The sequence below is a fragment of the Mixophyes fleayi genome, chromosome 2 (assembly GCF_038048845.1).
Source record: "Mixophyes fleayi isolate aMixFle1 chromosome 2, aMixFle1.hap1, whole genome shotgun sequence".
Classification (NCBI taxonomy): Eukaryota; Metazoa; Chordata; class Amphibia; order Anura; family Limnodynastidae; genus Mixophyes; species Mixophyes fleayi.
The window spans coordinates 22670252-22697635 of NC_134403.1; the positions used below are offsets into that span (position 1 = coordinate 22670252).

Genomic DNA, 27384 nt, shown 5'->3' on the forward strand with positions numbered 1-27384 from the left:
CATTAACTCGTTTTTCAACACCTGTCTGTATGAGCCCTTAAGGCTTAATTATACTATCCTCAATTATAAACTGAGTCAATCTCACCCAATGTCTGACCTTTAGCCTTATATCTTACTATACAGTATATTCTTTTCTCTATTTCATTTTTTATTTTACAGATTGATGTTAATTAACTCCATATGTTGCTCTCTGATTCCTAAATTCAAAATAAATACATTCACCTAGTAACTTTCTGTGAGTTTTCTTCTATTCAGTAGTGCCAAATTGGGAGTCGTCCAGGGATCCGTAGCGCAAAAAAAAATGTTAAAATAAATTACTTATATACTTAAGTGACTTAATATAGGTACTTTTGAGAATATTATCAACGTCTTCCTTGTGTATCCTAAACACCTACTGCGGTAATAAATGAGATTTCAAAAGCATTGACTGCCATCTTGTGGCAAAGAAGCAAACTGCACAATCTAGCCATAGCTGCAGCATTGACTCAATCATTAGAAGCGAGTCTGCCAGTAACACTTTATTCATGTGCGATAATTATAAGTGTTCTGTGCTTTGTTGTGAAGATTTACAAACAAATTGAAATAACATTTTAATCGCAAGATCAAGATTATAAAAGTGTTTGTAAGTGTTCAACATAAGATGTCATTCTTAATGGACGTTTTTAACGGAAGTTGTGTATTACTTTTCATTAAATTTATACTATACAATGGGAGATTGTTCTTTTCTATCCTGAGAAACTACAATAAATGGGGATAGGAAGAGTTGGAGGAAACCCCCCTCTACAAATCCTGCGTTTGCCCCTGTATCGATATTGGTGAATCTGTCCACTTCTCTTGAGGCTATATTGGTGAGATATGTGATCCTAACAGATGAAACATAGATCCCTCTTCATTCTGTACTGTATACAAGAATTCCGTTTGGAAATTCAGTATATTCCTGGTTTGAACTTTTTTCTATATGGAGAAAGCGAGCCTGATTCATTAAGGAAAGTAAAGCAGAAAAAAAATAGTAACTTTGAACCTTGGCGAAAACATGTTGCAATGCAAGGGATGTAAATAGAGGACATGCTCTACCCCAACTATAAATCTGTCCCCACATTTTAAATTTACCTCCCCTTCCAATGCAACATGGTTTTGCCAAGGTGCAAAGTTAATCAATTTTTTTGCTTTACATTCCCTAATGAATCAGGCCCATCATCATTTATACTGTTTTGTTTCTTACGTCATTATATAGTTTGTTTATATTTAAAGCAGGGTATTTCTTTGTCATATGTTTATGCAACAATTGCGCATCAGCAATATCACTGAGCAATATAAATACTTCCTTTTAGATTATATAAACAAGAATTAAGCATTTTTGTACTGACCCTGTGCAGAAGTTATTTATTTCAAAGAGAAGAAAGAAAAAGACGGTTTAGTATAAAAATGGCGCACAATTAGATATTACACCCTACATTTACAAGCATCAATCTTTATTACTGAAAAACACGGAATTCCTTCATTCGGGTCATGTTATTTCAGCAAAATATTTTAAACCTTGAAGATAGAACAGTTTGCGGCTGGATATCTCTACCATTCACTTGTAATCACAGGGGATACAGAATATATTTCCTATCCCTATACTATTACATGTATTTATGTATTCAGAAATATTATATTTATGATATGGTAGTTGTAAGAAACTCTGTAATATGTCCTTTATTTCCAACTATCCAGTCTATCCAGACTGTAATGACATTGTATTCCAATACATATACCTTAATATGGAGTTAGTCCCCCTTTTGCAGTGATAACAGCTTCCACTCTTCTTGGAAGGTTTTCCACAAGATGTTGGAATGTTTCTGTGGGAATTTGTGACCATTCATTCTGTAGAGCATTTATGAGGTCAGGCACTGATGTTGTAGGAGAAGGCCTGGCTCACAATCTCTGTTCCAGTTCATCCCAAAGGTGTTCAATGGAGTTGAGGTCAGGGCTCTGTGTGGGCCAGTCAAGTTCTTCCACACCGAACTCATCAAACCATGGCTTTGTAGTCCTTGCTTTGTGCACTGGGGCACAAAGTGTTGTAATAGAAAAGGGCATTTCCCAAACTGTTGCCACAAAGTTGGAAGCATAACATTGTCCAACATGCATTAAGACTGCCCTTCACTGGAGATAAGGGGCCTAACCCAAACCCTAAAAAACAGCCCCATACCATTATCCCTCCACCACCAAACTTCACAGTTGGCATAATGTAGTCAGGCAGGTAACGTTAAAGGCAACTTTATAAGACAGTCCTGGCGCTGGCTGGACATTCTTGGGTGCCCTGAAGCCTTCTTCACAACTATTGAACCTCTCTCCTTGAAGTTCTTGATGATCCGATAAATGGTTGATTAAGGTGCAATCTTACTAGCAGCAATATCCTTGCCTGTGAAGCCCTTTTTGTGGAAAGCAATGAAGACTGCACATGTTCCTTTGCTGATAACCATGGTTAACAAAGGAAAAACAATGATTTCAAGCACCACCCTCCTTTTAAAGCTTCCAGTCTGTTATTCTAACTTAATCAGCATGACAGAGTGATCTCCATCCTTGTCTTTGTCAACACTCTCACCTGTGGTAACAAGAGAATCACTGACCTGATTTCAGCTGGTCCTTTTGTAGCAGTGCTGAAGTGCAGTGGAAATGTTGTTTTTGGGATAAAGTTCATTGTCATGGCAAAGAGGGACTTTAAAATTAATTGCAATTCATCAAACCGTCTTTAATGATATTCTGGAGTATATGCAAATTGCCATCATAAAAACTGAGACAGCAGAGTTTGTGAAAAATAATATTTGTGTCATTCTCAAAACTTTTGGCCATGACTGTATATTGTTATAAGGTTATACAGTCTTTGGTATGGGGTAATATCCCTTGATTTGGTGAAATGAAGAATGATTTCAATATAGATTGCTTACTCATGGTGTTATATGTTTATCTTACTCACTATTATAGCTAAAATGTCACCTTTTACAAATTAAAGCAACAAAATGAATGTGTCTGAAAAATTGTTTCATTCAACCATTAGGATAGTTGATCACTATTATATAATATATTATAGCTTTATTTGGTTAGAATTTGATTTGTATTTGACGGTAATGGTTTTCCAGTCTAGATTATAAAATAATATTTTCCCCGGGCGGGCAGTCTACAATAAGGGATAAAGAGATCAAATAATCTATCATGTGTTTATGTAGCAATTGTGTATCTTACATTCTCACTACTTGAATATAGATTATATAAGAAAGGATTAAGCATTTTTATACTGTGCTTGTTTGAAAAGTTTTAAACAGTAACAACTTTAAAACCTATATACGGTGGCTCAGTGGTTAGCACTTCTGCCTCACAGCACCGAGGTCATGAGTTCAATTCCCGACCATGGCCTTATCTGTGTGGCGTTTGTATGTTCTCCCCGTGCTTGCTCCGGTTTCCTCCCACACTCCAAAAACATACTGGTAGGTTAATTGGCTGCTATTAAATTGCCCTTAGTCTCTCTCTGTCTGTATGTGTGTATGTTAGGGGATTTAGATTGTAAGCTCCAATGGGGCAGGGATTGATGTGAATGAGTTCTCTGTACTGCGCTGCGGAATTATTGACGCTATATAAATAGATGATGATGATGTTACTAGCTTATTGTTCAACTAGGGCCTGATTCATTAAGGCGCGCAAACAGAACCTGGTGTGCGCTTTTTAAAAACGCACATAAATTGGGCATACGCACGTCGGTATCAACTACAAGCGGACCTGAAGAAACGTCTCTTGTTGAACACGGTTCTAGGTACGTTCTGCTTATATTGTCACCTGTTAATAGTAGTCAATAATGAAAAAACATTGCAAAAAAGTTGAGGAAAGCATTAAAAACAGATAAATGTATTTAGCAAAAATTACACGTGGGTGCACAAACCAGCAAGTTAAAGTAGCAAAAAGGTGGAAGGTGTCTGTCTTTGCTGTTAAACATCTTGCCATACCCACACTCACAAATGGTCATAGAGGGGTGACAGTGATATGGGTATCACAGCACAATGTAAGGTACATCATCAGAATATAAAATGTAATCATGCGTCCCTCCCGTTGATGGCTGTATGTTCTCCCCGTGTTTGTGTGGGTTTCCTCCGGGTGCTCCGGTTTCCTCCCACACTCCACAAACATACTGGTAGGTTAATTGGCTGCTAACAAATTGACCCTAGTCTGTGTGTCTGTCTCTGTATGTCTGTCTCTGTCTGTCTGTCTGTCTCTGTCTGTCTGTTAGGGAATTTAGACTGTAAGCTCCAATGGGGCAGGGACTGATGTGAGTGAGTTCTCTGTACAGCGCTGCGGAATCAGTGGCGCTATATAAATAAATGGTAATAATAATAATATGTAATGGCCTACAGAGTTCCTCTCCTCTCTAAGCTTCTGCTAGTATTGTGTAATTGCTGTTTGAGAAGGGGCTTTGTACAACCGAGCAGCAAAACACCAATCCAACTCTAGCTGTGAGTGATTGAGCGGACATCTGCCAGCCTGTGTGTGTCTGCTGTGAGGATACCATGACACACCGCCGTCATCTGTTATCACAGCCAGGATCCTTCCGATGGAAGAACGTCTCTATGCTAAGAGAAAAGCTTAATTCAGACTTTACTGACCTCTATTGTTACTTACTGACAACATTTCAATACTTCTTACTGACGGTCTGTACGTTTACTGACAACAACAACCACATCTGGTATTGCAGAAGTCCCTTTGAATACCTTTGATTGAGCGATTTCTCTGAGGGACAATTACAGGATCGTTTTTTTTATTAACCCATTTTTTTAAATGAAATAATTGATGTTCAAAGATCTACCTTAATTTTTTTAAAAACATCACGTTCAGTTATTGCAATTAGAATAGGACTGAATGATGTGGGAGCAGAGAATTATCTAAAAAGGTGGGGGGGGACACATGCTGGAAGGTGGTGGCGGTTCTGTGGGCTAATGCACTGAAAGAGTAAAAAGCAGTCGAAAGCGGATGAAAAGATGAGAACGTGGTACAGAATGATTCTTTCCAGCTTCATCGCTTTTAAAACCGTTAAATTAATTTTTCGTCGCTTATTTACAAAAATAATACCTTATACAGTATCCACATGTGCAATTACTGGTGCAATAAGTAGAGGTTCTCATCCCCATTGAGCAAATTCATGATCCACCTGTGTATCCAATATGTGCTGTCATTGTGATGTACTCTGCTTGTTTGACCTTCATCTATGCCTGATTTACCTCCCTAAAGTAATACATTGGATTATACGCAGAGGTCTAACAAGGTGCCATGGCTCCCGGGGACTGCCCCAGCTCAGACGTCCCCCTCCCATCCTTGTGGATACAAAAGCTCACGAGGGAGTGTCAGCCCAATGGGGTTGTGGTCAATGTGCAAGGCACAGACCTAGAGGTTTAGAGGTGGGCTCCCCCCAGCCATCTCCCCTTCCGATGCTTCACAGACATTGTATTTAGCAAAGAGGGAGAACTTAGTACATATGAAGATACAGTATATATGTACCAAACCAGCCGGAAAAGAAATACATTTATTTCCTAACATGATCAAATAAATGTCACCAATTTAGGTTAGGGTTGGGCTGGGCAGAGGGGACACAAGCCCCCGGGCCGGTTCCATGTTCAATGCCTTGGGCCAGTGCCAGGCATTGGTGTAGTCTGTACGTAGCTGCCTGTGTTACATACTGACCGAATTTTAGAACCTCCCCTCCCAGAGATTCCATAGGGGAGGTCAGGTGGTACATGCAACAGGGGGTGTGGCGATTGGATTGTGTCACTCTGGCCCCACCTCCTGCTGTGTAACGCAGTGATTCACGGCATCGCACAGACCCTAATCATGCAAATTATATGATTAAGCTCCTCCTTCGTCCGGTATCCGGGAGGGTACCTACTTTTCTGGGAGTCCCTGAAATTCGGGAGCCTCACAGACAGTAGACATGCTTGCTGTATAAAACTTTTTTTATTTTTTATTTTAAAAAACCGATGTGCCCCCCTTGACCCTCTAACTTGGTTGTTTCTAAAGTAGGGGTCATGCTCCTATGGCTGCAGTACACAGCCCCCTACCAGGGCCATCTTAACAACATTATGGGCCCCCGGGCAAAGCAGTGCACCGGGGCACCTATATATATATATATATATATATATATATATATATATATCACTTTTTTTTTTTAAATCCCCCTTAACTTACCTTTCAATCGCCCTGTTCTTCAAGTCGAATTCCCTTCTATTCTTCGTCGCTGTTCTGCGCTCCTCCATGCTGTGCTCTCAGTCAATGTCGGAAGTGATGACGTCATCACGCCCGACATAAACTAAGAGCGCATCACGGATGAGGGGACCAGGGGTAGGCCGGATCGTCAACTGACCTAAACGGTCAGGTGACCGCAAAAGGTAAGGGGTTTTTTTTTCTTTTTCTTTTTTTATAGGAGTCCTGCCTCGTGCCCAGTCGGAAAGACGGTCCTGCCCCCTACCCCATCTTTGGTAGTCTGTCTCTCTCTCACACACCCCAGTAGGACCATGCCTTCTCCGTGCTATGTCTGTGCAGCATGGCAGCAATCCGGGAAGTACACCGAGGGGAACTGACATGTGATCAAGACCCCTCTGACTTCCAAACGGAGCAGTAACAGGTGAGAGGTGGCAGAGGGAGGAATTTATATAATGGAGGGAAGTTAATGCTGAGGGGGTTTGGTATGGTGATTGGGGTTTGATTAGGAGAGTGAAGGGGTAAGTAAACTTAATGGAGTTTATTACCATGAAGGGGTTCTTTTAAAGGGACTGAGGGATGTAGTGAGGGGGTTAATGAATATGTAAGGAATTAGTTGGTTATGGAGGGGTTAATTAATGATAGGGATGAAGGAGTTAATGATTATGAGGAGGGGTTAATTATAATGTTGGGGGTTAATTGATGATTGGGAGGATGATGATGACACAATGCTTATCACGGGATAAGAAAACTCTTATCACCGCAATTTATCAATAAGATTTTGCCGAGGCAGCTCAGCAATACTCAGGTTATTGTAGATGCCCTTTAATGATTATGAGAAGGATGAGGGGATTGATTGATGAGGTCTGTAAGGATTTGCCCAGTTTCATACCATGGTACCCGTGCCAGAGCTCTCTTAAACTGATTAAAAATGTCTGAATAATAAGTTGACACTACTACCTACACTTTACATTTTACTAACCCCCTCCCTTCCCTAGGTGGAGCCTCTGGGGCAACAACACTATATATAATATATAATTTATGTCAAATTCCTTTTTGTTGTTTTTATTTTATTTTTTTTGGTGCTGGTTACATTTAAACCGCTGCGTTCACATCTCCCGCTGTCTGGTTGACGTGAAGCCTTATTCATGGACTTGAGCCGCGCAGCTGTCGCGGCCCCTGTCTACTTAACAAGTAAATTTCATTATTAGACAACAATGAAAGTAATTTAAGCAGTGATTGTTTTCCAAAGAACGTTTTCTTTCAAGAATAAATATTTATTTTTAGCACTCCTGTTCTGGTAACGCCATCTGAGGATTCTGGGATCACCAGAACAGGGAGTACTGCCTTGATTCATGCTAAGTAGGCTCGCTGCAGTCAGATAAGCCCATTATAATATAGGGTGATACAAAACCATGTACTTTTGCCAAGGAAAACACCCACATTCTCCAGAAAGAGGGATTGTCAGCCTTTGATCATTCAGTCTGTCTTCTATGCCTAAAACCATTGGTTGAAGTTGGCCCGTATGCGGCGGTGTGCAATACCGGCACTTCGACAAACTGCACAACTTGGGTAGTAACTTGTGAAACAGGCGCCAGTGACAGGTATGGGCGCCAGTGACAGGTAGGGGCGCCAGTGACAGGTATGGGCGCCAGTGACAGGTAGGGGCGCCAGTGACAGGAGAGGGGCGCCAGTGACAGGTAGGGGCGCCAGTGACAGGTAGGGGCGCCAGTGACAGGTAGGGGCACCAGTGTCGGCTCTCAGTAGAGAGTACGGAGACTTGATTCTAATTGCAACACAGTACATAAGAAAGCGTGCATGTACCACAGTCCTGGGTGACCAGTATGCCCACGATGTTGACTAACAGACCAAGTGCAGCCACAATACACCCCTGCCCCGCATTATTCACCAATTGCATAGCCAGCCTGAGCACTAGTCCACTAGGATGGCGAAGCACAGTGCTGTGAGGAAGACGGCATTGCAAAGTGCATCCACTTCTTCAGCCCATGCGTAACCATAGGAGGCTCGGGGACCCGGCTCTTGTGTCGGGAGATGTGGGAGGTGGTGATCCCTACACAAAGAGAGATCAGATTGGAGAGATCAGATTGGACAGCATGTTGAAGATATGGGCAATGGAGTTTCCGAGTAAGGGTAATGGAGTTTCCAACTCAGCCACAAAGAAGTTGCCCTAAAGATGGCTTTAGGTATTGGGGAGGCAGAGGTGGGGCAAGCAATGACCACACATAGGAGGAGGCAGACAATACACAGACAAGGAAACCAATGGGAAGACATAGATTGAGGGCAGAATAGAACATAAGGAAAGGTGAAAGGGAAATGAGAGAGCAGAGCGGAGAGTCACGCATCAATTAATGTCTTTGTATTTTACTACATAAGGTTAAAAACTACCAAACCCCCTGAAACTTCTGGGGGCCTAGACTGCCCCCAGCCATTCAATTACAGTTTCCATAAAGCTACTTCTAAATTTCCACTTCTGCCCACTGCCTAAAATTACTTTTAAAGATGGGCCAGTGCTGTGTGCTTGCCCCCAAAATTAATGTATTAATTCTCTTCAGCAGTTTGGCACTGCTTTTTGGTATTATAATCACTGTAACTTATTTTCCGCACAGCTCCAGAACCCTACTGCCCTGTAACTCACCTGCCCACCTTCCTTCTAATTTATCAGAGCCCCTTGCACCCCCCCCCCCCCCCCCCACACACACACACATACTAATCCTATTTCTCATCACCCCGCCCTTTTATTCATCATACATACTGCAGAGGAAAAAAAAACAGCATTGCCCTATGTAATATATCAAAATGAATAGTTATGGTGCTGCCTATGGGTGTGAACCTTGCACGTCCACACACTTTTTGGTAGAGAAGAATAGCCACCATTTTTTAGACTGCTGTCACAATGTAAAGTTGACCATGCCCAAGAAGTGGAGGAATATAATGTAGTGTATAAAGAAATTCTTTAGTTACTTTAATTTAGTGATTTATAATATATATATATATATATATATATATATATATATATATATATATATATATATATAGCATTAATGTAAGCACAAAAACTGTGCCGTGGGAGCTTAATGGAATGGGTTTCCATGGCCGAGCAGCTGCATGCAAGCCTCACATCACCAAGACCAATGCCAAGTGTCGGATGGAGTGGTGTAAAGCACACTGATACTGGACTGTGGAGCAGTGGAAACGTGTTCAGTGGAGTGACGAATCATGCTTTTAAGTTTGGCAGTCAGATGGGCGAGTCTGGGATTGGCAGATGCCAGGAGAACATTACCTGCCTGACTGCATTATGCCATCTGTGAAGTTTGGTGGAGGATGGATAATGGTATGGGGCTGTTTTTTAGGGTTTGGACTACGCCCCTAATCTCCAGTGAAGGACAATCTTAATGCTTCAGCATACCAAGTCATTTTTGACATTTTATGCTTCCAACTTTGTGGCAACAGTTTGGGAAAGGCTCTTTTCTATTCCAACATGACTGTGCCCCAGTGCACAAAGCAAGGACTACAAAGACATGGTTTGATGAGTTCTGTTTTAGAACTTGACTGGCCCACACAGAGCCCTGACCTCAACCCCATCAAACACCTTTGGGATGCACTGGAACGGAGACTGCGAGCCAGGGCTTCTCATCCAACATCAGTGCCTGACCTCATAAATGCTCTACAGAACGAATGGGCACAAACTCCCACAGAATCACTCCAACATCTTGTGGAAAACCTTCCAAGAAGAGTGGAAGCTGTTATCACTGCAAAAGGGGAACAACTCCATATTAAAGTATATGTATTTGACTACAATGTCATTACAGTCCCTGTTGGTGTAATGGTCCAGCGTCCGAATACTTTTGTCCTTTTAAAGTGAGATGTTGTTTTAAGATTTGCTTTGTGGGAAATTTCTTATGTACACGCAGTAATGGAGCAAAAATAGTATGTGTAATTGAATTCACATCTCAGTTGACTCTAAATTGCCACCATTACCAGTTTCTGTAAAATAATTACAATATTTGGCAACTAAAAACAACTGAAGTTTGATTACTGTATTAAGGAATGTGCAGAGTTCTGGTTACATACTGTGGGTGGCTCAGATCTGTGTTTCAAAATTATGGTAGAGAACAATTGAATGTTGGAGAGAGCCTGTATAGAAATCCAGAATGCATATAGAGTGGCGGAAAATGTGAGGTCAGTGTCTGCCTTAGAAGACTTTGTGCCACTCTCCTAATGCCCACTATGTTTACACAACTGTCTCTATTTTGGTGGGACATTCCTGAATGCCCGGATCTCAAAAGGGGGCGGGCTTCTGTAGAAATGGGCGGAGTTTCACCTAAACATGAGCATTTTAGGGGGGGTGTGGGCAGGGTTTGGACAAATCAGGGGTGTGGCTTATTTTATCACATTTTTTTCAAAGTTGGAAGGTATGTTTACACAATGTATAAAGAGGTATAATAAAATGTCTGATGATAATAAAACAATATGATAATAAGATTATTTCCAAACATCATTCACTTTTCTCCTGTCCTATAGTTAAAAATAATAACTGCAGAACTAAGGGTTAACGGTTTTGCACAGAGCTCGAACATTGTAGCAACAAAGTAAAAAAAACAAAACGTTATTAGAAAGCAACTGATTAGTATTAGGCTGCAAACAGATCCCTATGTCGGCCCCACATCCAGCCCCCGTTATGATGCCGTTTCCAGAGACATAATATTCACAAACAAGGGTCTACTTCAAATCAGACTCTTGTTTGTTGGTGCCCAATCTCTACATCACACAGGAAGGAGGCCACAGAGAAGGGGTCCCAACACTTTAGGCATAAATATCAATGGGGTGAGGGACAGTTTGTGAAATATTTTTCGGATTATCCATTAAACATATCCAAGAGATTCTTCAGGTTTCCCTGACTTCCAGGTGAAATGTTCCTTGACAATGGTGTAGTTCTCAACACGCCCCTTCCTTCATTACTGTTTTCTGATTGGCCATCTCAGCTTCCTGTCAGCTGGGAGTGGCTCGTACCGTCACTGTCCCTAACACTGACTTTCCGGTAGGAATTATACACACAGGGTAAGAACTTATGTAACTCTGACACCGTAAACCGTCACTGAAACATTATTTTACAATACCAAACACTATGAACATTTGTCTCCATTCGATACGTACTGATAAGATCTGGTCTCCTCTCTGGAGCTCCCCGCTCAGATCTGCGGGTCCCCCTGCTAGGATGAAGGAGATGAAAATTCCTTCTCCGTCTTCTCCACCGACAATATTAAAGCCCAGCCCCGTGGAGCCTTTGTGCAATATGACTTTCCGTGGTTCCCTGTGGAAACAAATTTTACACTTACTCTGCAAGTACAATAACTGCTTAAACACATGTATCTATGCAGCATTGTGCATCTGCTACAGACATAGCATGACATTACAAGGACATCGTACTGAAGCATTATGATTAGTGCTTCAGAGGAGCGGGTTTCTTAAATACCCTTAATCCAAGAAACATTAATTATGTATTTATTAATTAATTAATTAATTAAAATTCTGAATCATTGTGCAAGATTATTAAAGTTTATACACTACCATAGGTTAAGACTTATCAATACCATATTTGTATGTATAACATATGTAGGCTATTCATACTGTATATCAACATGCTGGATGTATAAAATGTGTTTTACATACAGGCGCATTTGACACCACACAATCAACATTACAATGATATGCTAACCCATTCTCGTGCCAAGAAAAATGTAAGGAAACATGTAAACACCTTTAATCCTAAAAGAAGATATATTTTTCGTTCATCTCTACATTTTCCAACGTTTCTAAATTACCTGTGCATTGATTGCATTCTTATATCTGGACACTAGATGGAGACAACAAGCTTTCCTAATATTCACAGCTTTCTGGCAGGGGGTTTTGTGCAGGTTGAAAAGTCAGAAAAAGATCATTTTAAAGTGCTTTTTTTATTTTCAGTTTGTGTAGCAAATCTAATTTCTGATACAGCACAGGGCTGAGTGGTATTTCTGCTATGTGTCCTGTGGGATATAATGGGCATTGCTCATAACTACTGCTTGCAAACCTAAAGGCAGGTCAGGGCAGCCTGAAATACTGAAGGATAAAGAAGTTGAACAATACTGTACGCTGGGTCATGAAGGTTCTACAGCAACAATAATACGTAGACTGGCTGCAATCTCAGTGCCGCAGTGTGTTTGTCAGTTTGATCATGACTACAACATGCTGAGACGGGCAGTATTATGGATATAGTTAAATTGTTTGTTTAACTGCCATGAAAATATTTAAATAACTTAATATCATACTTGCCAACTCTCCCTGAATGTCAGGGAGACTCCCTGAAATAGGGGTGATCTCCCTCACTCCCTGAAGAGTCTGGCATTCTCCCTGATGCTGAGCCAGTACAAGACGTGGTTGGCTTCGCCATCTGTGGCATGATGATACAGTTCAGAAATTGTGTCCTATGTCCATGTATTGATGCCTATGGAGGTGGCCATGAGCTACAGCAAGGCGCATGCACAAATAAATAATAATTTATATATTTAGTTTGCACTTCTGGGGTTCTGGTTCCTCACAAAAGATTTAACTGGTATTTCAATTATAGGATAGGAAGAGCCTATAATTACCTGTTTGCTATTGGGAAGCTAAGTGCCCTTACACACCTCCAGCCCCTAGAGTGTTAATAAGCAGCCTGTGAAGCTGATTGTCAAGCCTGTGTTCCTCCTTTGTGATTGGCTCATCAAACTATTTAAGGCAGGGAGGGCTTAGTCATAGGCAAACCAAGGAGGGGGGGGGGGGGTTCTAGTGCCTGGAAACTCCCCTCAAAGCCTGTATAATTGAGGTGGCTGGACCCTGCCCCCGCTTCACATGGCTCTGCTTGAAAAGGGAGATCTGCGTGCACCTAACAGTAGTGCACGCAGCATTGCCCATGTATATTATGGAGATAGGAGGAGTTGGAGAGCAGCCAAGCACTGTCTACTATTATAGCCACGCCCCCATGCATGCTGGTCACGCCCACTGGCGGCATGGTGTGGAAATTCCCCTCTACAAATCCTGCGTTTGCCCCTGCTTAGCCTCCCTGCCGGTTATAGCCTTAGTGCCTTCCTTGCTTGCTTCTGACCCTCGACCCCGGCCTGTCACAGATGTCAGCCTCCAGTATTCAGATTACTACCAAGCCTTTACTACCCTAGAACCAAAGTCCTGGGGGCATCTGAGTACCTCAGAACAACATCAGTTCTACAGGAAAAGTGGCAGCTAAAGGTAAAGACCTCTATTAACTTGGGTGTAAAGGCTCAACTACTAGCCGTGGTCATAACAGGATGGAAATAATACAATGTGCACAAACGCACACATTCAGCAATGTTCTAGGTCCCCACCATTTAAAAAATGTACTCTAAAGAAAAACATACCCTATTCATGGCTAACGTTCAGTATATTTTTTTTGAGGACACATAAAGGTGTAAGTTATACTGTATAGGGATTATAATTCTTTGTATATTAACATTTATTAACATTCGTTGCCCTCAGATACAATGAAATGTCAGTCATAGATTATAACCAGCAGTGCCCTCCAGTGGGCACATCACAAATTTGTGCTGTTGGTGGACCCTGCAACTTCCGCTGTGACTTTCTGCTGCCTCCATTGCCCTCCTCACATCATGTCACTGCCCCTGTCACATGCAGCCCGGTCCTCACTGACACATTATTCATCTCCTGATATACTCTGTGCTGCTGGGGACCCTGCTCCTTCCACTATATAACTCTCAGTCTGTGACTTCCTGCTGCCTCCATTCCACCCTCACATCATGTCACTGCCCCTGTCACATGCAGCCCTATCCTCACTGACACATCATTCATCTTCTGATATACTCTGTGCTGCTGGAGACCCTGCTCCTTCCACTATATAACTCACAGTCTGTGGCTTCCTGCTGCCTCCATTCCCCTCCTCACATCATGTCACTGCCCCTGTCACATGCAGCCCTGTCCTCACTAACACATCACTCGCCTCCTGATATACTCTGTGCTGCTGGGGACCCTGCTCCTTCCACTATATAACTCACAGTCTGTGGCTTCCTGCTGCTTCCATTCTCCTCCTCACATCATGTCACTATCCCTGTCACATGCAGCCCTGTCCTACCTAACACAAACATGTATGGACAGCTCACTGCCTCCGACAAATTCATCACACTGAAATAATTTGTGTTGCTGTTGGCATTTTGAATGTCTGATTATCTCCAACCGCTTTAAAACAGAGAACAGAAAAGGTGGAGATTTATAAAAATAGGTACTGGCCCCACCCAAAGACATTACAAGTCATCCCATCCTCTGCCTCCTGTTTTATATGGTCACTGAACGCTTTGGTGACTTCTAATATCATATTTTAAAGTAGAGGTCACATTTTTTCCATTACCTCCCTAAAAACCATCCACACTGATAGAGCCAACTCTTCATTAACAAGAGAAGTATTGGACAACGTGGAAATGACGTCTCATACCTGGAGATTTCGACCTCGGGAAGTAGCCCTCCGTGGAAGTGAGGATACGGAGATGTCAGGAGGAAGCTTTTCTCACATTCTACAGGTGAATAGTGCCTAGGAGAGGAAGGCCTGTCGCACAGTTTATTTACAGTGCTGTACACAGGTTCTGGGGACCTAAAATAAAGTTGAGAACAGACATTAAACAAACAAAAAGCAACATGTATTAAAGTTCTAATAAACTGAATATTTAGAATCGCTTTAATGAGATACATGGAAGGAAATGTTACCTGACCACATCCTGACAGTTTATGCTTCATAAGGCGATCTAAAACATTTATAAAATATTTTACAGAAAGCGATACATTGACATTGACCCCCCCCTCCCCCCTCCGCCCCCCTTTTTAAGCATGACCTATCGGCTTAATATGTAAGTCGGAGCAGTGAGATAAATACATAACGTGTTATATATACAGGGCCTGATTCAGGTTCGAACGCAACCTGCACGCAACTTGCGTCTAAAAAATTGATCGTCTCCGTCTGAATCTGGGTGTAAGTACTAGAGATGCTCACTGACCCCCGTGAACTGGTTTTGGTTTTGGATTTGGATTCGATTCGTGTTTTGGTTTTGGCAAAACCACCCTCGTGTGTTTTGGTTTTGGATTTTTTAGAAAAAATCCTAAAATATGCTAGAATCACATAATTTTGCTCTTTTTTTTGTTCCTACATTATTATTAACCTCAATAACATTAATTTCAAATCATTTGCAGTCAATTTTGACCGTCTCACAGGTCACAATATTATTTTAATACACTTTCGGACAAATACTGCAGCAACCTGGCTGGATGGTAAGCGACAGAGGAACAACACAAACACACGGCAGTTCCTAGCACATCTAGGAAACATTGGCACACAGCAGTGGCAGAAAAGAAATGTGGTGCAAGATGGAATTGCACTTGGGCCCTCCCACTCACCGTTATGTTGGATCTTAAAAAGGAATTCAAAAATCGTGAGATCCGAGATCCGACGACGTAACAATGACGTTTTGCCTTGTTTTCGATTCCGAAAAAGTGCGAAAGTACCGAGCCGGATCAGTTTGGTACTCGAATCTGCTAAGTTCCGGTATGTTTGGTTCTCCGGGGGAACTGAGCCTGAGCATCTCTAGTAAGTATGCCCTGCCTGAGAATTACTTTCTGTATGTAGACAGACAGAGTACAGGATACGAACATACATATGAGTAATTTAAAGTTCCGTCAAAACGCAAGCACAAAAAAAAAAAAAATTGAATATTAGCAACTCTTAATACTATAATCATTAATAAAAATATTTGTTAAAAAATAAATATTTTTCAACAATAAATAAATCAAGATGTTCTTAATACATACAGTACATAAAGGGGCGTATTCAATTGTTCCTCCGGCCGCCGTTTATACGGTAATATTGCGCGTAAATACCGTTCATACGGTAATTTACTCGCTGAATTTCAGCTCGCAGCTCCCTGAGCTGCGAGCTGAAATTCAGCGAGTAATTACCGTATAAACGGTAATAGTTTTAACGCGCTCGTTTTTCCGACGGCTGGAGGAACAATTGAATACACCCCAAAATGTGCTTTTGTAGTCTCTCTTACTTGCATATCAATGTCCTTTGCTATCTAGTGGCACGCATAAGTGTCATTTTTAAACACAAGGGGGTATATTTACTAAACGGCAGGTTTGAGAAAGTGGAGATGTTTCCTATAGCAACCAATCAGATTCTAGCTGTCATTTATTTAGTGCATTCTGCAAAATGAAAGCTAGAATCTGATTGGTTGCTATAGGCAACATCTCCACTTCTTAAAACCCACAGTTTAGTAAATCTAGCCCAAGGGGTATATATACTATGTGGTTGATCAGACAAACCATCTATTCCCAGCACTTTTCCAGCGGTTTAAAGTCATTTTCTTCAAACGGCAATTTTATTAAAGACAAAACCAAATCTGCTTTGTCTTTAATAAAAGTGCCGTTTTAGAAAATGACTTTAAACCGCTGGAAATCGGCGGTTCTACGGAACTGCCTCAAAGAAAATATATCCTAAAGACTATGGGCCTCATTTAGAGTCGTACGCAATGTGCGTCCAGGGCCGGATTTACCGCTACGCAACCTAGGCACCTGCCTAGGGCGTAGCGGCTCTCTGGGGGCCCAGATGGGGGGGACAAGGGAGGAAAAAAAAACGGCCCCTCCCCCGACTCGCAACCCCCCCCCCTCGCGACTCACGGGGGGGTTGCCGGAATCGGGTGAGGGGCACAGTGTTAGAGCTAGGAGTAGAGGCTGGGTAGTGGCTAGATCTGCTTCAGTGTAGGTACCCTGGCTCATCAATATGACATCACAGGGTCATGTGATCGCAGCGGTCACATGGTACACACAGTGAAGGCGGGCTGCTGAAAGTCTATGTTAGCCATGCAGGAGCTGCAGCATTTCTTTCGGTTCCTGGTTGTATTAGTGTGATGGAAGCTGCTCTGGCACAGGGGGCATGTGTGATGGAAGCAGTGCTGGCACAGGGGGCATGTGTGATGGAAGCTGTGCTGGCACAGGGGGCATGTGTGATGAAAGCTGCGCTGGCACAGGGGGCATGTGTGATGGAAGTTGTGCTGGCACAGGGGGCATGTGTGATTGAATCAGCGCTGGCACAGGGGGCATGTGTGATTGAATCAGTGCTGGCACAGGGGGCATGTGTGATAGAATCAGCGCTGGCACAGGTGGTATGTGTGATGGAAGCTGCTCTGGCACAGGGGGCATGTGTGATGGAAGCTGCGCTGGCACAGGGGGCATGGTGATGGAAGCAGTGCTGGCACAGGGGGCATGTGTGATGGAAGCTGTGCTGGCACAGGGGGCATGTGTGATTGAAGTTGTGCTGGCACAGGGGGCATGTGTGATAGAAGCTGCTCTGGCACAGGGGGCATGTGTGATGGAAGCTGTGCTGGCACAGGGGGCATGTGTGATATAAGTTGTGCTGGCACAGGGGGCATGTGTGATAGAAGCTGCTCTGGCACAGGGGGCATGTGTGATGGAAGCTGCTCTGGCACAGGGGGCATGTGTGATGGAAGCTGTGCTGGCACAGGGGGCATGTGTGATGGAAGCAGCACTGGCACAGGGTGCATGTGTGATGGAAGCTGCGCTGGCACAGGGGGCATGTGTGATGGAAGCAGTGCTGGCACAGGGGGCATGTGTGATGGAAGCTGTGCTGGCACAGGGGGCATGTGTGATTGAAGTTGTGCTGGCACAGGGGGCATGTGTGATAGAAGCTGCTCTGGCACAGGGGGCATGTGTGATGGAAGCTGCTCTGGCACAGGGGTCATGTGTGATGGAAGCTGTGCTGGCACAGGGGGCATGTGTGATGGAAGCAGCACTGGCACAGGGGGCATGTGTGATGGAAGCTGCGCTGGCACAGGGGGCATGTGTGATGGAAGCAGCGCTGGCACAGGGGGCATGTGTGATGGAAGCTGCTCTGGCACAGGGGGCATGTGTGATGGAAGCTGCGCTGGCACAGGGGGCATGTGTGATGGAAGCTGCAGGGCATAGGGGGGGCATGTGTGACTAAAGGTGCTGGGCAGAGGGGGCATGTGTGATAGAAGCTACAGGGCACAGGGGGGGCATGTGTGATGGAAGCTGCAGGGCATAGGGGGGGAATGTGTGGCTAAAGGTGCTGGGCAGAGAGGGGGCATGTGTGAAGGTGCTGGGCAGAGGGGGGGCATGTGAGTTAGAAGTCTGTTTCCCACACGGCCCCTCCTCAGCCAACAATACCCTTACAACACTCACTATCTTTTCTTTGATATTCCCCATGACACATGCTCATTATCTATTCCCTCACATGACCCGCTGCCTCAATCCTGACACCTCTTACCTCAAAATGAAAAGAGGCACCTTTTATATTAGTGATGAGCGGGCTCGGATTCCGCTAATCTGAGCCCACCCGAACAGAGCGGATCCGACGGGAGCCGAGCACTGTTCAGGTACTTCCGCCCAGGAAAAAAATCCGAAACAAGGCTATGACATCCAAGTCTCGCGTCGGATCTCGCGAGACTCGGATGTCATAGATTCACCGCTCGCGGCCGCCATCTTCATTCTGGCAGCGAAAACTCGTGAGGGAGGTTGTATTTAGGGAGCTCCTGTCCTGCTTTTGGTTTCAGTGGTTTCTTTCCTTTGTGAGTCCAGTGGTGCTGCCTGTGTCCTGTGCTCTGTTCTGCTAAGGGCATAGTTATTTCCAAATTATTAAAAAGTTATAAAAAAATAAAAAAAACTTATAAAAAAAACTTATACAAAACTAATTAAAAAAAAATGTAAAAAAACTTATACAAAAATAATTTAAAAAAAATTATAAAAAAAGTCTCTAAAAATTTCTACTGCAATATATGAATAGGTTCACTGTTCCTGCAGTTAAGAAATATTAGTACTGCAATATATAAAAATACGTTATATAGTTTATATAAACTACGTTCACTGTTGCTGCTGTACCAAAAAATAGGTACTGCTATTTCAAAGTCAAACTACGTTCACTGTTGCTGCTGTACCAAAAAATAGGTACTGCTATTTGAAAGTCAAAATACGTTTATTGTTGCTGCTGTACCAAAAAATAAGTACTGCTATTTTAAAGTCAAACTACGTTCACTTTTGCTGCTGTACCAAAAAATAGGTACTGCTATTTCAAAGTCAAACTACGTTCACTGTTCCTGCAGTGCAGAAATATTAGTATCAGATATTAAACTACGTTCACTGTTCCATCAAAAAAGCATGAACCTGCCCTGCCATCAACTAAAACAAGAGGTATTGACGCGCTTGAACTCCACCCTCTATATGCTGCAGAGGATGGAGGAGCAGCAAAAGGCCATTCAAGCCTACACAGCCACCTACGATGGGCCACGTGTTTGTGCCGCCCACTTGTGTCGCTTAGCTTAGACATCCAGCTACCTCGGTGCAACCTTTTGGACTAAAAACAATATTGTGAGGTGTGAGGTGTTCAGAATAGACTGGAAATTAGTGGAAATGAATGTTATTGAGGTTAATAATAGTGTAGAAGTGGGAAAAAAAAAATATGCATTTTAGCCCTTTTTATGCTTTTTTTTTAAAAAAAAATCAGAACCCAAAACCCAAAATCAGAACCAAAACCTTTCGTGGGGTGTTTTGGCAAAACAAATCAGAACCCAAAGCTAATCAGAACCCAAAACCCAAAACACCAAAAGTGCCCGGTGCACACCCCTACTTTATATTAATATAATATGTGTGTGTGAGGGGCCAGTGTATGTATATTATGTGTGTGTGAGGGGCCAGTGTATTTATATTTTGTGTGTGTATGAGGGGCTGTTTGTGGGAGGGAAATAGGTTTATTTTTTAAATGGTAACACTATTAATTTAATGTTGGAGCTGGTTGGAGGGAAATAGGTCTATTTATTAAATGTGTATGCTATTAATTTAATGTTTTGGTTGGAGGGAGGTCTACTTATAAATTGTGGGTGCTATATTGATTTAACACTGGGGCTGGTTGTAGTTTACTAAATTCCGTGTACCCATTTTTTTTTTCCAAATAGGGCCTCCAACATTCCAGGATCCGGACAAGCAGCAGCTGATCTAAAGACACCAGCAGCCACAAATCGTGAAAGTGACGAGAACAGGTAGGAGAGAGCAGGGCAGTCTGCCAACTTTCCTGAATCTGGTGGGATTTATATTATGAGGAGGTCTGACTTGTTTAAATGTTGCACTATGGGATTCATGCAGAAGACTGACATATTAACATAATTATTGCATTCCAGCTTTTTTCATGTTTCTGTAGGTAGAGGGCTGCAGTCAGTAACTGTAGTGGCGGACGGTCTGTGACGTGGTAGTGATAGGAGACTGCTGTTTTTTTTATTACTGGGCTTGCTAACCATGAACTGCAGTTTCTTGACATGTTAATTATGATTAATACCTAAGTTTAGTTAAAGATACAGTTTGTGTGAATTGAAAGGTAATCTGTGGTGGAAGTGGGGTATATATGGTAGTAGGCCATACCGCTACTTCTCATACTGCCTTCATTGTAAAATAATAAAATTCCATTCACTTGTTTACATTCTCATTACATTTTTCATACCGCCACTTCTAAACTTCCACTTCGACCACTGAGCTTAATATTCATCGTATGGAGCATATGACCAGCATAATTCAAAATTCTGGTAGATCCTTTGACAAAATATGGGGTCCATGGACATTATTCTTTAACTGCTGGGACCACAGTGTGATGTGATGAGAGGGACAGTAATGAGGGACCACAGTGTGATGCAGTGTAATGATAAAGGAGGGCACAGTGTGGTGAGAGGGACAGTAATGAGGGACCACAGTGTGATGCAGTGTAATGATAAAGGAGGGCACAGTGTGATGAGAGGGACAGTAATGAGGGACCACAGTGTGATGTAGTGTAATGATAAAGGAGGGCACAGTGTGGTGAGAGGGACAGTAATGAGGGACCACAGTGTGATGCAGTGTAATGATAAAGAAGGGCACAGTGTGATGAGAGGGACAGTAATGAGGGACCACAGTGTGATGTAGTGTAATGATAAAGGAGGGCACAGTGTGGTGAGAGGGACAGTAATGAGGGACCACAGTGTGATGCAGTGTAATGATAAAGAAGGGCACAGTGTGGTGAGAGGGACAGTAATGAGGGGCCACAGTGTGATGCAGTGTAATGATAAAGGAGGGCACAGTGTGGTGAGAGGGACAGTAATGAGGGACCACAGTGTGATGCAGTGTAATGATAAAGGAGGGCACAGTGTGGTGAGAGGGACAGTAATGAGGGACCACAGTGTGATGTAGTGTAATGATAAAGGAGGGCACAGTGTGGTGAGAGGGACAGTAATGAGGGACCACAGTGTGATGCAGTGTAATGATAAAGAAGGGCACAGTGTGGTGAGAGGGACAGTAATGAGGGGCCACAGTGTGATGTAGTGTAATGATAAAGGAGGGCACAGTGTGGTGAGAGGGACAGTAATGAGGGACCACAGTGTGATGCAGTGTAATGATAAAGAAGGGCACAGTGTGATGAGAGGGACAGTAATGAGGGGCCACAGTGTGATGCAGTGTAATGATAAAGAAGGGCACAGTGTGATGAGAGGGACAGTAATGAGGGGCCACAGTGTGATGCAGTGTAATGATAAAGGAGGGCACAGTGTGATGAGAGGGACAATAATGAGGGGCCATATGGTGATGCAGGAGGAGCAGCGTGATGTGCGGTGGCACATAGTTTACCCTTCTACTTAACTATAGGAGTATATGCTATGCTAATAAAAAATATAATGCTATGGATTGTTTCAGGGAGGTGGAGGGGATGGGGGGGGGGTGTGGGGGGCTGGGGGAGGGACATAGGGGTGGGGCCCAAAACCAATATCTTGCCTAGGGCACCATGAGGTCTAAATCCGGCTCTGACGTGCGCCACCTAATTCCTTCCGCACATTTTTAGCCCTGTTTTGACGTGTGTTGCGTCTGCGCCTTACTGTGTCTATATTATACAAGTTCACTCCTTCACAATTCTGCGTTCCGCCCTTTCCCTAATTCTAAGCCGCAAGCTGTTGCAAGTATAAATTGCGTCCGAGATGAAGGCAAATATGGTGCTTGCTGCACATGCGTGATAGTGGCTTTGTGGTCGATGCGCCTAAAATGGACTTTGCGTCCGACTTTAAATGAGGCCTTATGTCGTGCCAGTCATCACTATCCATCGGCACTTACACCTGCCTGTAGCTGGTGCAAATGATACGTCTAAAAAACTCGTACTTTAGAACTCAGGACTTGAATGGGCCGCATCTGCGTGGACACGTGGTTGAATCGCCCATGCCTTTTGTGGCCTCCGTTTATCTGCCCTCCACTGCCCCAGTCCTCTGGTCGTTGTCATTTGCGTTCAGACATGAATTGCATGTTCATTAGTGTGAGGTCAGTTTCTGCGCATACGGTGAACGAATTTCTGATTGGTTACTAGGTTTTACATGCAAATTTTGGGCAATGTTATTGGATAATCTTTAATGGCTTTTATAAGTCTATATTGCTCTGTACTGATAACAGTCAGTATCTTCTAGGTTGCTATGGGATACAGCTATTCTTAGTACATCTGGTAGAGTATCTATATTCTATAATTTCCTTCTTAAAGCGCACCACCTCCTGGTAAAAGCTGGTAGAAGTCGCCTCCTGCTCTGTACAGAGAGTTTTCAGGTTTGCTTGCTTTTTGCTTCCCATTTGGACTACGAGGGATCAAGAAAGTAGAAACTAAAATTTGATTTTATATTTAATAAAGTGGTGAAAGAATCTTTTGTTCAATTAAAGTTGATTTGAAAATTGAGTTTCTTTCTCTTTTGGCATAATGGGTCTCTTCACGGTGTAAGTGACATTTTTATCACTCTAACATCCCTTACCACCGCAATTTATAAAGGAAAGGTCTGCCAAGGCAGCTGAGCGCAGCCATAAGAGCATACTTGCCAACTTTTCCTCGCTGGCTTCAGGGAGATCCCGGGGGAGGTGGGTGTGTGGGGACGGGGATTGACGAATTGCATCATTTTGGCCCTGCCCCTAAATGATTGTCACCATTTTGGCCAATTACAGAAGGGGGTGGGGCTAATATGACACAATCTTTGTGTCATTAAGCCCCACCACCGCCACTTATCTATTGCGGGGAAGAGAACCGGGAGGTTGCTCTGCTCTCCCGGGAGCCCAGGAGCCCAGGAGGTCTCCCAGAAATGCAGGAGTCTCCCAGACATTCCGGGAGAGTAGGCAACTATGCGTTAAAAAAAAGCAGCTAATGAATCTCTAGAGACTGAAGTGTGTTTTACATTTCTGTCTCCATTACTGAAGTCATGTTGTCTTACCTGTCAGTCTTTGATTAAATCTTGGTCTCCATGAAAATGGCCACCTCCATAGGCATCAATACATGGACATAGGACACAATTTCTGAATTGTGTCATCATGCCACAGATGGCGAAGCCAACCACGTCTTGTACTGGCTCAGCATCAGGGAGAATGCCAGACTCTTCAGGGAGTGAGGGAGATCACCCCTATTTCAGGGAGTCTCCCTGACATTCAGGGAGAGTTGGCAAGTATGCATAAGAGATAACCGACCAGACTCCCCAACTGTGCGCCTGAGTGAGCCGCCTGGTGCAGTACAACTGAAAGTCAGATTTGAACTTTCGGTTCCGTAAAGAGAAAAAAAAGTATAAAAAAATAGGTTTTTAAAAATTAAAACAATATTTTTGAATATCATTTTCTAACAAACAGCCAAATTTACATTATTCATGCAATATGCAAATGTAAAAAAGATTAAATTATTTACAATCTAGAGGACAAGGACTCATACGTTGTAAATACAGGATTAATAACCTTATCCGGTAGGATTTCACAATGTACAATTAATTTTATTTTACTGACGGATATTTCACTAATTGTTTTTATTGACAGTAAATTTACTGACAGTTGGCAACCACAACATATGGCAATAAAATCTCAATCTCGCCTCCTGAAATAGTCTGTGCTGCTGTGAACATTCTGATGATCAGAAGGCTATAGGACAGTGTTGGCTAACCTGTGGCACTCCAGGTGTTGTGAAAATACAAGTCCCAGCATGCTTTGCCAATATATAGCAGCTTATTGCTGGAAGGGTATGCTGGGACTTGTAGTTTCACAACACCTGAAGTGTCACAAGTTAGCCAACACTGCCCTAGGTTGTTCTACTTAAAATTCAGCTTTGTCCTGGTTGGGGAGAAATTAGGCATGGATTGTGTGCCGGGGAGGGGAGGAGAGAACAAGGCAGCCTAGCACAATGCACGCCCCCGGTGTGACCCCACCCCCGATATGATGTGTGCACACCTCTTGCACCGATTCCTAACCAAGTTGCGAGGTATGGAGGGGATTTCTCAAAGTCATACATGCCAACTCTCTCGGAACGTCCGGGAGACTACCGGATTCCGGGTAGGTCTCCCGGAATCCCGGGAGAGCTGGCAATTCTCACGCATATGCCGGCATGAAGGGGTGTATGGACGGAAGGGGGGCGGCCCGTCATTCGCGTCATTTTGACCCCGCCCCCAGAGACGTAATGCCACTGTAAAAAGACCCCAAACAGGCATACATCCCTGGGGGGTGGGGTTAAAATGACTCAAATCGTGAAGCCATGCCCCTTTCCACCCTCCCTTCACACCCCTCTTCAGTCATCTCTCGGAGGCAACCTGTCAAAAATAGGTAAGTATGCTCAAAGTTTGTCTTTAAAAATGAATTAGTACAAATGAAAATACTGCAGGGTTCAACCTATATTAATTACACTACTGCAAATATAGTCACCAGTTATACATGTATATCATACAATAATATAAGTGCATCATCCAAGTAAATATAATGCACTGTAGTTTATAGCTGATGTGATGTGACGAGCACACATAGACTCACACAGTCTGTAACATAAACATCGTCATCACAATAACAATATACTATATATTGAAGTGATATATATTTACAGAGAGTATCTAACATTTAGCTCTCCATCTTTATTGGCGATAGTTGGGAACGCAGTCCTCTGCTTATATCCTACCCTCACGCAAACATCACCCAAAGTCATCGATCTTGGACTTAGAACTAAGAATAGTTAGTTTGGGGATTTTTTTTAACCAATGCTCCTAAAAATAGGAATTTAATGTACTGTGGTCAGTTGTTTTTCTCCTTAAAATGTGACATAGCCATTTTAAAAATAGTACGGTGCCATTAAGTATGACCAAACGAACTTGGTTCATTACAGCCACAGACAGTATCTGGTATTTGTCAGTTGTAATGATTGATTGTTAGTGGAGTAAATACATCTACATGCAACATTTTAGCAATAATGTTTATTTTGCACAAAACTGTATATGTACTAAACCTTCCTATGTCCATATGTTCCCGTCTTTACAGCATACTAAGAAATGTTTTTCAAGATGACACTAATCGGTATAACTCTGCAAACCTCCTGAAGTCACAGGGATAATGCAGATATCTGCAGGAGGAAACAGTTATTTAAAGGGCATTAAAGCCTTTTATCAATCTAAAATTGACTTTTCTCCAAATCTGGAGAGTGCATAATTCAGGCTCCAGCAGAGCGTATTGATCGGAATGACATTTTTTTATCAGCAGAGGATAAAATAAGCGATTAGTAAGTCTCTCTCTTAAAAGTCATTTTCAGCCTGCACACATCCTCAATATCGACATGTTCAGAGAATTGATTGTCAACACATAAAAATAGACCTGGTAATGCATGTACATCTATCTGTCCTGTGGTGCATTTGGAGAAAAAGTGTAGTTTTATGATAAATGAGCAGAATTCACAATAAGGCAAAACGCTGTGTGCAAATGACGGATACATAGCTCACTAAATCTTTCTCACTGTCTACAAATGAATATTATTGTTTGCCATTAACACCTTGCAGGGGGCAAACACATCAACAGTGACACCTAGAGGTGACAAGATGGCACTGCAGTCTATGGAGCCATCACAGTTAAACTGCACTTGTCACCTACGTACAGGAGGCTGCATTTCTCTGAGCTGAAGTTTACTAGGAACCAGTAACATCACTAACACATATTGGTTTAGTCACAAACTGGGCACTTGGAGGGTTACGTTGTATGTTTGATATTAGCAGACTACTGTATATTATGTGCTGGATAACTGAGGATGTTTATATGCTGACCAATTGGAGTAGTTGTATTATATGCTGGATAAATGGGGCGAGTTTCATGTATATAATCTGCCCCATTATACATGTATATTATATGCAGTTTGATTGGGCTGTATAATACACTGTACAATTAGGGGGCTGTATTATTTGTAGTTCAATAGGTCTTTATTTTATGCTGGGCATCATCATCATCAACATTTATTCAGATAGCGCCAGCAAATTCTGTAGTGCTTTACAATTGGGAACAAACATTAATAAAACAATACTGGGTGATACATACAGACAGAGGTACGAGGGCCCTGCTCGCAAGCTTACAATCTATGGGACAATGGGAGTTTGAAACACAAGGGCATGTGCTACATCATATTGCACACTGGACCAGCTAGAACGCAAAGGTAAAAGTATTGAGTGCGCTGTGTGTGTACCAATGTTGGTCAGAGGGTTGTTGTCTTGTGTTAGCTGTGTAGAGGGTTGTAATAGGGTAACCTAGGGAGATTAAGATGGTAGTTGAGGAATATTATAAGCTTGCCTGAAGAGGTGGATTTTCAGCGAACGCTTGAAGGTTTGAAGACTAGAGGAACGTCTTACTGTGTGAGGGAGGGAATTCCACAAAGTGGGTACAGTCTGAAAAAAAATCCTGTAACCGGGAATGGGAGGATGTGATGAGAGAGTGGAAGAGAGACGCAGATCCTGTGCAGAACGGAGGTGTCGAGTTAGGAGACATTTTGAGACAAGTGAAGAGATGTATGTCGGTGCAATTTTGTTGACGGCCTTGTATGTTAGTAGAAGAATTTTATATTGGATTTGTTGAAATACAGGCAACCAATGTAGTGACTGAGAGTGGCTCAGCAGAGGAAGAACAGTTTGTAAGGAAAATCAATCTAGCCACTGCGTGCAAAATAGATTGTAGGGTTCAAGTCTGACTTTGGGAAGACCAGTAAGGAGGGAATTGCAATAGTCGATGCGGGAGATGATGAGTGCATGAATT

The 27384-nt window shown here is 42.8% G+C and overlaps 1 protein-coding gene across 9 annotated transcripts in view; it reads right to left on the reverse strand.

Annotated features, from left to right (window-relative positions):
* Positions 1-27384, reverse strand: part of DLG2 (discs large MAGUK scaffold protein 2) — a 1188444-nt gene that overhangs the window by 355673 nt on the left and 805387 nt on the right. For all 9 annotated transcript variants that reach the window (XM_075198643.1, XM_075198642.1, XM_075198647.1 and 6 more), the window contains 2 exons: positions 14738-14893; positions 11395-11551 (listed from right to left, as the gene is read on the reverse strand). In XM_075198643.1, coding sequence (XP_075054744.1) covers positions 11395-11551; positions 14738-14893 — 313 coding nt within the window. The remainder of the gene's footprint in view (positions 1-11394; positions 11552-14737; positions 14894-27384) is intronic.